Below are 13,526 nucleotides of genomic sequence, written 5' to 3' on the forward strand. Positions count from 1 at the left end.
ATGATAATGTCTAGTTGCATCCATGTTGCTATATAGGGTGCCATTTCATTCTTTTTTATGGCTGAGTAGTATTCCATTGCATATATGTACCACATCTTCTTTTACTCATTCCTTTGTCAATAGACATATTTAGGTTGCTACCATGTCTTGTTTATTATAAGTAATGCTGCTATGACCTTGGGGTGCATGTATCTTTTTTAATTATAGTTTTGTCTGCATAGATGCCTAGGAGTGGGTTTCCTGGGTCATACAGTAGCTCTATTTTCAGTTTTTTGAGGAATTCCCATACTCTTCTTCATAGTATACCGATTTATATTCCCACCGACAGTGTAAGTGTGTTCTCTTTCCTTGGACTGGATAATTTCTAAGTTCCCTTTTGGTTCTGAGATTCTGTGACTTGCAAAATCATTTACTGGAAAAAAATGGCATATCTTACAAAATATAAGAAAGAAGAGAGTCCTTGGAACCCTGTGTGGCAGTCTCCCAAATGTTAATTTCACTCCACAAAGGCCACCATGTGCTTTCTTGGAACACATTACCCACCAAATCAACCAAGCTTTCACTGAGAACCTTTGACAAGTTCAGCCGCTTGCCAGACACTGAAAGAAAAGTGTCAAACCATAGCACACAATAAAAAAAATTTAGGAATATAATACTCATATTTCTCTAACTGGTCTACCACATTTGGAGCTTAGCTACCCAGCAGAGAAACACAATAATTGGTTTCCTCTCTTCGCCACAAAGTGCTGATTCCTGGCATAACAAAATTAGAGCTTGGGTAATAGAGATGTGCAGAAGGAAACAATTTTCAGATAAAATAACATTATTTCTGGCAAAACAGGCACACGTTGTTGAATTCTTATTGTGGTTCTTGGCATAAAACAAGTTAGTCCTGAAATATTGGCAGGTAGAGCTTTTCTACATTTCCTTTCAAGTTGGGAATAGGGCAAGAGTTATGATCTTATTTAGGAAATAAAAATGAAAACAAAACAAATAATATACCCATGCTTTCTTTCTTTCTGGAAAATATTAGAAGCAAATTATTATTGTTTGTACTTCAAATTCATTGAGAAATAGGCAAATCTCTGAACAGGGTGGTGGCATGTAGTACTCTGCTGAAGGGTAAGCACGGAGCAGTGGCCCTTTTAAGGAACTCTTTGTGCATGAGTCAACAGATAATTTTTTATATTTTCTACTAGAAACTCAAGTGCTTAGCCATCTGGTTTCCTCTTTGTATCCAGGAGTCATGTTTAAGCATCTATGTTTGGAAATTGTTCTATAGAGTCAGGGCTTACCCATGAGGTGTCCATCTAGTGTCCTGGTGTCCATGGCTCCCAGCAGGTGAGGTAGATGGCCTCAGGAGGCAGATGCTGTGGTGGGGGAGGCAGGTGGGCTAGTGGGGAGGGGATGGGGGCCATGTCCATTTTACAGCTTCTGGATATTTGCCACTATCCTCTCTGCTGCAGAATTGATAAAGACACAAGCAACCATATTTGTCCCACTTTCTCTGAATTTTTCTAGAATTTCTCTCCCAGTGATGTGAGCCCTTAGCAGCAGGATGTGCCTCCTGGGTTCAGGCACGCTCTGTGGATGGCTACTGACCCCTAGGAGTTGGCCACCTGGGAGGAGTTCCAACTTAGTAGATCTTTGAGTTTGGTGATCCAGGGTGGTGATCAACAGCCAGATGCTTTTATAAAAAGATAATTCAGTGAATTTTATTATATTTATAGTTATACAAGCATTGTCGTAGCCTAATTTTAGCACATTTCCATCCCAACCCCCTAGTCCACCCCTACTTCCCCCCTCTTGTTCCTTTTGGTAACCAGAACTTTCTCAAAGTCTGTGAGTCTGTTTGTTTGTATCCCTTTTTCAGATTCCACATATAAGTGATATATGATATTTGTTTCTCATGTCTCATTGGCTTCACTAAGTATGAGAATCTCTAGTTTCATCCATGTTGCTGCAAATGCCATTGTGTCATTCTTTTTTATAGCTGAGTAGTATTCCATTGCATATATGTTCCATATCTTCTTTGTCCTATGTCAATGGACATTTAGGTTGCTTCCATGTCTTGGCTATTGTATATAGTATATAGCGCTGCAGTAAACATTAGAGTACATATATCTTTTCAAGTCATGATTTCCTCTGGATAGATGCTCAGGAGTAGGATTGCTGGATCATATGGTAATCTGTTTTTAGTTTTATCAGCCTAATGCCTTTTGTTTTGGAAAATAGTTTTTATTTTCATAACTTTTCTGGATGAAGAGCTTTCTTTGCCCCTTAGTTTTTAGAATCAGATTATCTTATTTACAGAATCAGGACATCTGCTAACTTGGAGGACTGTGTGTGAACTAGAAAAATGGGCTTCCTCCTGCAGGATGGTAGGCAGCCACAGCCCAGATCTGGGAGTACAAAAGAGAGAGTGGGGCACATGGGATGGACTTCAGCCTCCCCTTTCCCAGTGCCCCAGTGCCCCAATGCCCTTGGGCAGGACACAACCTGTACAACTCTCTGCAGTGACCCAGGTAAAACCTGGACTTTTATTGTGCTAACATGATGCTCAGGCTAGAGTGTGTTTTCATGGTAGTGCTTTTGGATGATGATAAAGACATTGGTCACATTCTCAGTAGTTGTAAATTAATGTATTTGAATATTATCTGTATTTTGAGTATCTCTCTCCAAAGTTTAAAATTGTCTTGTGAAACTTTCTTTCAGCATTTCTTACGTATCATATGAAGGACTCCACCTTTAACGCCTGGACTGGGCTGAATGATGTCAATTCAGAGCACACCTTCCTTTGGACGGATGGACGAGGAGTTCATTATACAAACTGGGGGAAAGGTTATCCTGGTGGGAGAAGGAGCAGTCTTTCTTATGAAGATGTAAATATCACTTTCAGGTCACCTCTCCATACACTGTCCGTTTGTTTCAAGTTGCCATATTAGGGATTAATCGTCTGTGAAACATCTACCAGAGTACTCCTTGATCTGATTCATTCTTGCAGATTTTAACTTTCAGTCTGTTCCAGCCTTGAAGGAAGGGGTATAAATTCAGTTAAGAACTCTTCATCTTTGGGGTGCCGAGGGTAAGTGGGTGGTCACCATGTGAGGAATAGGGGAAAGCCAGCTCCAGGGTGGACCTATGTGTTAGTCAGCCTGTACCCTTGAACCCAGAGTTGGCAATGTTCTTGGCAGCAGCTATCCCTAAATGGCTACTGCTTTTAAAGATATAATCGTCATCATCACCATCATTATTGAGCTAGCTTTTGCAGAGTGCCTGCTGTGTGCCAAACACTCTAAGTGTTTTTGTACATTGACCTAAAAGACAGATGATTGCTTCTTTATTTTAGTACTTTTTTTTTTTTTTTTTTTGCTACACCCGTGGCATGTGGAAATTCCTAGGTTAGGGATCAAACCTGCACCACAGTTGCAGCCTGGGCCAAAGCTGTGGCAATGCGGGATCTTTAACTGGCTGTACCACAAATGAATTTCCTATTTTACTACTTAAAATCTTAGATCACTGACGTCAACTAATCAGTGTTAAACAGTATACTAGGCATTGTGAAATACATGAAGAAACATAAGATTTTATTCTTACCTTGAAAAAGAGTACACTTAAATTAGACCCCAAGTCTCAGGTAAGAAAGAAGACAGTAACAAAGTGAAAGTGCATAATGACAAGTTCCTATCATGGTGCAGTGGAAACAAATCCGACTAGGAACCATGAGGTTTCAGGTTCGATCCCTGGCCTCGCTCAGGGGTTAAGGATCCAGTGTTGCCGAGAGCTGTGGTGTAGGTGGCAGACATGGCTTGGATCCCGCTTTGCTGTGGTTGTGGTGTAGGCTGGCAGCTGCAGCTCCAATTCAACTCCTAGCCTGGGAACCTCCATATGTCATGGGTGTGGCCCTAAAAAGACAAAAAAAAAAAAAAAAAGACAAAAAAGAAAAAAAGAAAGCGCTTAATGAGAGGATCAGCTTTAAAGCATGATAGCAGTTAGGAGAAAAGAAACTTACAGCATAGAGCAATCTAATCAGTCAACACATATTTATGGAGCTCTTCATTTGGTGGAAAGAAGGAATATGAAGAAGCATCAGCTGTGAGTGACATTTAAACATAAAGATGAGGGGAACATGGCAAGAGGATGGGCACGGTCATGTTAAGTGGGGAAGGTGAATAAAGTCTTCAAGAAAAAGGTGTGTGGCGGGTTTGGGCAGGAGTGAAGGACTTTGGATGTCACAGGAGTCTCACACAGAAAAGAAGTAGGAACAGCTTTAGAAGATGGAAAGCAGAATTTAGAGAAATGTAGATGCCCTAGGAAAGAGTTTGGACTTGGTCAGAGAGGCAGAAAATAAAAAATTGAGCAGAAAAATGATTTGATCTAAATCAAAATGGCACCTTTTTGATGATTTACTTGGTAGCTATGTCCAGGTAGATACATTCTAGTTAAGGGTAAGTGATTTTGTGGGGAGAATTTTTTTTTTTTTTTGTCTTTTTAGGGCCGAACCTGCCACATATGGATGTTCCCAAGCTAGGGGTTGAATCCGAGCTGTAGTTGCCAGTCTACACCACAGTCATAGCAATGGAGGATCCAAGCTGTGTCTGTGACCTATACCACAGCTCACAGCAACACCAGATCCTTAACGCAATGAACGAGGCCAGGGATTGAACCTGTGTCCTCATAGATACTAGTCAGATTCTTTTCTGCTGAGCCATGATGGGAGCTCCTGGGGAGAAATTCTTTGACTCCTCATTACATAAAGAGGGCTGGGAAGTATAATGGAGTGAGATAGGGTTTACTTAGAAAGATTCCATGGATGAGTGGTACATTTTATTTAAAACGAAATTCATTATTGCACAGGTTTTTATTTTTAGATAAAAAAAGAAAAAGAGGAGTTCCCATCATGGCACAGCAGAAACAAATCCAACTAGAAACCATGAAGAGGTTGCGGGTTCAATCCCTGGCCTTGCTCAGTGGGTTAAGGATCTGGCGTTGCTGTGGCTGTGGTGTAGGCTGGCAGCTGTAGCTCTGATTCAACCCCTAGCCTGGGAATATCCATATACTGTGGGTGCGGCCATAAAAAGACCAAAAAAATAAAAAAAAAGAAAAGGAGGGGAGTTCCTACTGTGGTGCAGTGAGTAAGGATCCAGCATTGTCTCTAAGGTAGTGTGGGTTCAATCCCCAGCCCAGTAAAGTGAGTTAAGGATCCAGTGTTGCTGTGGCTCTGTCGTAGTAGGTCACAGCTGCAGCTCAGATTTGATCCCTGTCCCAGGAACTTCCATAGGCCATAGGTGCAGCCATAAAAGGAAAAGAGAAAAAAAAAAAAAAAAAAAAAAAAAGGAGAGACAACAGAAACATATTTTGTAATCCTACAGAGAAAAAGAAACAATTTTTTTCATTGGTTTCATTCCTAGATTTTTTTTCTCAGTGTGTATAAAAATATAAAGTTTATATTCCACAAAAATGGAATCAAAACATGTATATTATGTTATTATTTCAGGACTTGTAAAATGAAGAAGGTTAAATATAGTTTGATAAAGAGAGTAGGAGGGATATTTTCATATGCATTTCGTGGTTGAAGCATGCTTGTTCTGTGAAGAGTTCCTGGGTGAGAGCAAGGATGCTGAGCCAGGATATTGAAAGACAAGAAAAGCTAAGAAGGAAGATGAGAATGAGTGGAGAATCTTTCAAATGTAGGATTAGGGGTTCCTGATCTTTGATGCTCATGGGATAGTGAGACTGGGAAGTTGAGAAGACACCTCTGGCCATAGTGAAAGCTAGGGTAGCTTTCAGGGAACTGATGAGATGAATCAATGGACGAGGGAGTTCATGAGATTTCTGATTTTTCAGGACTAGCTCCCAAAGTTACCCAACTCTACTTAATTTTCAATTAAAATAGCAAGAGGTCGGTGCTACTTTAGAATTAGGACTATCCTAAAATTTGGAGGTTAGGGATAAAGGATTTTTTCTCTTTGCTTATTCATGAATTGATTTTCTTATTTTCTTATTTTTTTCCTCCCCTCCCTTGAATTGGTTTTAAATAATTGTTCAGAGTTCCTGTTGTGACTTGGCGGGGTAAGAACCCAACTAGTATCCATGAGGATATGGGTTCAATCCCTGGCTCTGCTCAGTGGGTTAAGGATCTGGCATTGCCATGAGCTGTGGTGCAGGCCACAGATGCGGCTTGGATCTGGTGTTGCTATGGTTGTGGGGTGGGCTGGCAGCTGCAGCTCCTTTTTGACCCCTAGCCTAGAAACTTCCATGTGCTGTGGGTGCAGCCATTAAAAAAAAAATTGTTGATTTACATTTGGCTTTTTCCCCCCTTCTCCATAAATATGCAGGCCGATTGTGTTGTTATTATTGGAGGGAAATCACGGGATGCAGGAAAATGGATGGATGACATCTGTGACAATAAACGAGGTTATATATGCCAGACTCTGCCTGGTAAGTTCTATCAAACCTTGCCTGACTCCAAGAAGTAGGGTTTTTACGTATTTTTTTAAGAAATGACTTTTTGTAAAAGTGTAGTTGATTTACTACATTGTGCCAATTTCTGCTGTACAGCAAAGTGACCCAGTCTTACCTATATATACATTCTTTTTTTTTTTTGTCTTTTTAGGGCTGCACCCATGACACATGGAGGTTCCCAGGCTAGGGGTTGAATTGGAGCTGTAGCTGTATGCCTACACCATAGCTACAGCAATGCTGGATCCTTAACCCACGGAGCGAGGCCAGGGATCAAACCTGCATCCTCATCGATGCTAGACAGATTTGCTTCCGCTGAGCCACTGACGGAAACTCCTACATGCATTCTTTTTTGTCATAGTGTCTTCCATCATGTTCTGTTGCAAGAAATTGGATATAGTTCCCTGTGCTGTACGGTAGGACCTCCCTGCTTATCCATTCTAAATGGAATCGTTTGCATCTACCAACCCCAAACTCTCAGTCCATTTCACTCCCTCCCCGCTCTCCCCCAGCAAAAAATTTAAAAAGAGAGAGAACCAAAAAGGCTTTTTTCCCTCAATTTTGCTGTGAGCCTTAAACTGCTCTAAAAAATTAAGTTTTGCTACAAAGATGACCATTCCCTTGCACATCAACAAGTTTTGATTCTCCCTTGAATCCCTCTGTGCTGGTGACAGACCAAAAGGGTGACATTTTCTGCAATTTGTTTGTCAATGTGCCCCCTCCTTCATTACCAGAAACTTTGCACAGATTTAACTTGAGGTTGCACAGATTAAACTTCCAATTTTGTTGGAAATTTGGGATGCTTGCTTACCTGTACCTTTAAAAAAAAATGTCAGAGTATGGATCCCTCAGTTCAACCTGTGTAATCTGAGAACTGTGTTGTCAGGAGACATCCTATATGCCTCATGGATTATTAGATATTCCGTGTCTTTAAAAATGTAAATCTTGGAGTTCCCATTGTGGCTCAGTGGTTAACGAATCTGACTAAGAACCATGAGGTTGTGGGTTCGATCCCTGGCCTCGCTCAGTGGGTTAAGGATCCGGCATTGCCATGAGCTGTGGTGTAGGTTGCAGACTCGGCTCAGACCCCGAGTTGCTGTGGCTGTGACTGTGGCTGTGGCTGTGGCATAGGCTGACGACTGCAGTTCCTATTCAGTCCCCAGTCTGTGAACTTCCATATGCTGCAGGTGCAGCCCTAAAAACAAACCAACCAACCCTCTATATTTACATTCATATTGTATGTATTATATATACTTCTCTGTCTCTCTCTCTCTAAATATAAATTATAAGGAAAAACTAAAATATTCGGAAGTTATTTTTAGGTGGTTAGATTCTGAGCAATTTTTTCCTCATTTTTATGCTTTTCTATATTTTGGAAAATTTCAGCAAGAACATGTGTTCCTTATTTTTAAACATATATTTAAGTATATATGAATTAAAATGAATGACCATATATGAATTCATATAAATGTGAAGATATATGAATATCAAGCTGAATAAATACAGATGAATATATATGAATAAAAACACTTTAAAAATCCATAAGACCTGTCTTGCTGGAATTTTAGAAAATATAGAAAAGCGTAAAGAGAAGAAAATTACCCACAAGCTAACCACTTGAAAATAACCTCTTAATAGTTTATTTTTTCCTTACAATTTCTTAATGAGTGTTTTAATGAACAGCTAATTGGATAAATGAGCTAATTTCCTAGCTGCACATAGCCTTTCATGAGGCTTTTTATAGCTTTATCTCAAGCTTCATTTGCCACTGGTAGCAATCCAAGACTTTTGCAATGATATTAAGACAAACGCAGCTCGCCTCAAGCTGAGAAGTGATAAGACTGTTTGCTTCCTATGAACTGTAACAGGTAAGGATCCTAGGAGTTTGTGTTTAATGCTGTTCTGCCAACACAAGGTGGCAGCAACAGCAGAAGAAAGGGGAGGCCGTCCTCCCGACTGATTTAAAATTGTTGCCTTGGAGTTGTGGCTCAGGGGCTTAAGAACTGGACATAGTATCCATGAGGATGAGGGTTCGATCCCTGGCCTCACTCAGTGGTTTCAGGATCTGGCATTGCCGCAAGCTTCAGCATGGCTCGCAGATGCGGCTCAGATTCCATGATGCTGTGGCTGTGGTGTGGGCCAAAAAAATAAAAAAATAAAAAAAAATGTTGTCTTAACTAGAGTCATCAAAAGCAAGTCTGACATTTGTGGAGTGACGGAACAGATGATGGGTTGGGTTGGTATACAGTGGAACAGGTCGGAGAATTGGCCAGGGTGACATCAGCAGGCAGAGATATCTAGAACCCTAGACCAGAGGTTGGCAAACGTTTTTTGAAAGAGATAGATTATAAATACTGAGGCTTTGCAGGCCATAAAGTCTCTGTTTCCATGACTCAACTCTGCTGTAATCGTGGAAAATGGTAGACAGTCCATCAGCAGACAAGTTTGGCTGTGTGACACTGAAAATTTTTGGACACAAACTTCTATTTCATGTAATGTTTACATGTCACTAAATACTATCTCCCTGCCCCCATTTAAAGACTCCTGGGCTACAAAAACAGAAAGCAGACCAGATTTCAACCTCTGGTTGTTATTCACTGACCTCTGTTTTGCTCTAGGGCTTCAGCTAAGGCATGCAGAAACAAGACTTTTTTTGGGGGGTGGGGGCAGGTCTAGAAAGTGAGTGGCTCAAGATATGGGTGGGTCTAGAGTAATTATTAGAACCCCATGCTAAGAGATTGAGGGAGCACCATCAGAAAGCCCAAGCTGACTCTAGCTTGCAAAGGCTCTAGCCCTTGAGTCACTTTGAATAAGATAGGGGCTTCTTCTGGGAAGCACCTGGGAAATCAACATAAGAGTAAAGACAGGCATCAATGAACTGGGAACTATGATCTGACTTCATTCCAGAGCATAGACCAAACTCTTGAAGATCCATTATTTCCAGGTGAAGTCAAATAGATACAAACTCATGGATAGAGTGGAACAGATTGGAGAGGGAGGGAGAGGAAAACTGTCCTTGACCTTGAATGTAACCAAGATGGAAAAAAAAAAAAAAGATTAGTGTTGACAGGATGATGCATGCTCTTTAATTTCCAGGATTATACTTCACATTTCTTTCATCTAGATACTAGATCTCATTGTATTTGTAAGTCTTTTTGGTTTTGCAGTTTAGAAACATGATCATATATTTACCTTAATATTCTAAATAGAGTTTGGAGGTTCTTTAAATCAATCAGGAATACTCATAAAAAAAAAAGTAGAACTTTGTTCTATGAGCAATGAGGTCCTACTGCACAGCATAGGGAACTATATCCAATTTCTTGAGATAGAACATGATGGAAAATAGTATGAAAAAAAGAATGTACGTATATATGTTTGACTGGGTCACTATGCTATACAGCAGAAATTGACACAACCCTACAAATCAACTATACTCTAAAAATGTTTTTTAAAAAATGGGACTTTGTTTTCTGGTCTGAAATGGCTCGTGAAAATATTAACTGATGGTTTGAATTTGTGCTGTTCAGATTATTTTTATGATGTATGAGATACAAAAGTCATGAACTGACGGCACTCAAGTCATGTTTATTGTTAAGGGTAATGAAAATAATGAATTTTTTTTCCAGACTCATCCTTGCCTCGTTCTCCAACAACGATTCCAACAGATGGCTTTATTAAATATGGTGAAAGTAGCTATTCTCTCACGAAATTAAAGCTACAATGGCACGAAGCTGCTGATTATTGCAAGCTTCACTCTTCCCTTATTGCCAGCATTCTAGACCCCTACAGTAATGCATTTGCATGGATGCAAATGCAAGCACTTAGTGAGCCTGTGTGGATCGCCCTGAACAGTAACTTGGTAAGATGCTAGAAACAGGTGCAATTTGAATGACTAATACATTGTGATTGAATATGATTCTCTTCTGCTCATTCCTCTGAATACCCTTGTTCTGTGTAAGAATCCACTGGGCACTGGGAACAATACCAATATGACAAGACGTGATCTTTCTAGGACCCAGTGCATCTAAGGATCTTGCAAGTTAGTGATGTCTGTCAGACTTATCTAACTTATGTGAACTCTCGTATTGCTTATGGATATTAAAATTATATTCTGTGCCTAACCAGTTTTATAAGCAGCAACTTGTGTCTTTCCAGTGTCACAATTATAACTATAGGACTTAAGACTCCATCAGGGACACAGTCCCTGGGCGATGAGGATATTCTTTACTTTTTGTGCAAGTCCTTCTGCAGGTGTTATCTGTCCTGAAGTTCTGCAGCTTCCATCCTTGTGTGAGAAATCTCATTTCAGTCAATTCCCCATATGCCACAACAGAGAAGGAAGGTTGGCAGAGGATGGATTAGAGTGAGGGATGCGGCACAGATCTAAGAGTGGTGCTGGAATTGCCAAAATATTCCTAAAATGAGTTTTCTCTTATGCCCTGGGATCCATCTCTCCTTTACCCACCCATCCATCCATCTGTCCGTCCATCCATCCATCCATCCATCCATCCATCCATCCATCCATCCGTCCATTCATCCATATATCCATTTATCCATCTGTCTAACTAGTCAACCAGCAAACTTCTTAGTACAATGAATGGAGATGTCAACAAGTAATAATACAAGTGTCAAACAGAGATATCTACAAAGTGCTACCAGAGGAGAAAAAGGGGATTCTTGTGGTGGGAGGGAACCAAGACGGCTTCTCAGAGAAAGTCAGACTCTATAGATGTAATTTAGGCTGGGGGAATGTGAGGAAGAGCTATCAAGAAGAGATAAAAGGATAGAAGGGAATTAAATGGGAAAGTATGCTGGTGTCAGACTTCATGGAACTTCTACCTACCACAATGCAGCGATTGAAATTGACACTTCATGCAATGAGTAGTTCATAATAGGGTAGTGAACCTTTAAAAATAAGTAGTTCCATGATGATTTCTGTGTTTAAACTTAAGCACGACATTTTTATATCTGTGTTGAATCTATTTTTAGTAATCAATTTGCTTGATAATTCATATCTTTTCTTCTTACAGATATGGCTGCAATTCCCTTGTGGGTTTAAAATAGGCTATTACTTATTGTTAGAAAGATTAAATAGCTTTCCATTATACAAACAGTTATAGCTAAAACAATACTATTATTTTCACTACATCTACGGAGTTGATGATTACGTTTATTTGATTAAACCTGGTGGGCTATGAAGTTCTAACTTGAAGTAACGTATGCTTTTGATTTTGCCATTAAATCTTTGATAATTGGCTTGGTAAATTAAATATGGCGGTTAAAAAGGGAACGACTGAATCGTTTAAAAATTTATTTATCTCTGATTAAAGTTATAGATCATCCGTTCTGAGGCTTTACTTGTAAAATCTCTTTTAGACTGTTAAAAGAATACTATTGATGTCATATTTTTGCTGTTATTGATTAATTTGTATGTGACCATAAATTTGCTTGACTAAACGTAAAAGCTAAGTATTCAAATTGAATGAAACAATTAGATTTTTTTTAAATGCCATTATGATTTTTTCTGGTTGAAAGACCACTTAACTGAAAGGCAAGAGACCCAGGCTCCTCTTTTATCTTCCCGTGTGGCCTTGTGTTAAGTCATTGTCATTGGCCCTGTTTCAATAGCCAAACAGTAAGAAGAGTAGAAGAGATGAAAGTTTCTTTCAGGTGTCCAAGAGTTAAATGAAAATTACCTAATTTTTATTATTATTTCAATGATAATATAATAAATATTTTTTTGTTCTGAGGATAAGTCTTCTCTCTTGCACTGAAAGCCTGCAAATGAAGAGAGTTTTGTAGAATAAGGCATAGGTTTTTAAGTCTGTGTTTTTCAAAATAGCTTCTGACAATGTATTAATAAGGATCTTTCAGGAGTAGTGTTTTTTCTTAAGAAAGGCTGCTTTTTGGAGTTCCTGTCGTGGCACAGCAAAAACAAATCTGACTAGAAACCATGAGGTTGCGGGTTTGATCCCTGGCCTCGCTCAGCGGGTTAAGGATCCAGCGTGGCCATGAGCTGTGGTGTAGGTCACAGATGTGGCTCGGATCCTGCATTGCTGTGGCTGCAGTGTAGACCCGCAGCCATAGCTCCAATTGGATCCCTAAGCCTGGGAACCTCCATATGCCATGGGTGTGGCCCTAAAAAGCAAAAAAAAAAAAAAAAAAAAAAAAAAAAAAAAGATAGGCTGCTTTTCCTGAATTTGAATTGATGGAAATAATTTATAATGTTTTTGATTCTCAAATGTTGAAGATTCTTTGTCAATATACTTTTTACTGCTTTCTTTGTTCTGCATGCCACAGCTGCAAAAATGCCAGGTCCTTAAACCACTATGCCACAGCAGAAACTCCCATGTTTTGGTAAAAAGGGAGCCAGGCTCCATATTAATGGTTGTTTTTGTTCTTACAGACAAATAATGAATACGTTTGGACCGATAAATGGAGGGTAAGGTACACAAATTGGGCTGCCGATGAGCCCAGACTGAAGACAGCATGTGTTTATATGGATCTTGACGGCTCCTGGAAGACAGCGAATTGCAATGAAAGTTTTTATTTTTTCTGCAAAAAATCAGATGGTAATTGAAAACACACAAAAAAATCAAGGGATTTGAAAGTTTCTCAATAAGCTAATACAAACCACCATGGATATTATTTACATGTTTAGGGTAGCTTAAGGATAAGATAAAATGAATTCCTTCACCTAACGAAAGGCTGACTTGACAATATACAAATATACATCGTTCAAAATAGCAGGGATAGAAAGTTTTGTTCCTTGCTAGTGTTTATTTTCTCTTTCTACAATCCTGAATTATTATTATTATTTCTATTTTAGGGCCGCACCCATGGCATTTGGAGGTTCCAGCCTAGGAGTTGAATCAAAGCTATAGCTGCCAGCCTACACCACAGCCACAGCAACGCAGAATCCAAGCCATGTCTGTGACCTACACCTCAGCTCACGGCAATGCTGGATCCTTAACTCACTTAGTGAGGCCAGGGATCGAACCTGTATCCTCATGCATCCTAGTCAGGTTCATTAACCACTGAGCCACGAAGGGAACTTCTGAATT

General features: G+C 39.7%; 1 protein-coding gene across 3 annotated transcripts in view; it reads left to right on the top strand.

Annotated features, from left to right (window-relative positions):
• MRC1 (mannose receptor C-type 1) overlaps positions 1-13,526 on the top strand; it is a 119,319-nt gene that overhangs the window by 88,927 nt on the left and 16,866 nt on the right. Inside the window, 4 exon segments of one of the 3 annotated variants that reach the window (NM_001255969.1) lie at positions 2,716-2,882; positions 6,339-6,441; positions 10,089-10,321; positions 12,869-13,034. In NM_001255969.1, the coding sequence (NP_001242898.1) occupies positions 2,716-2,882; positions 6,339-6,441; positions 10,089-10,321; positions 12,869-13,034 (669 nt within the window). 3 annotated transcript variants of the gene reach the window in all.

This window comes from Sus scrofa, chromosome 10 (genome assembly GCF_054392235.1).
Source record: "Sus scrofa isolate SSC_HxYL_T2T_F1_AM1 chromosome 10, Sscrofa_HxYL_maternal_Yorkshire_Landrace_v2.0, whole genome shotgun sequence".
Taxonomy (NCBI): Eukaryota; Metazoa; Chordata; class Mammalia; order Artiodactyla; family Suidae; genus Sus; species Sus scrofa.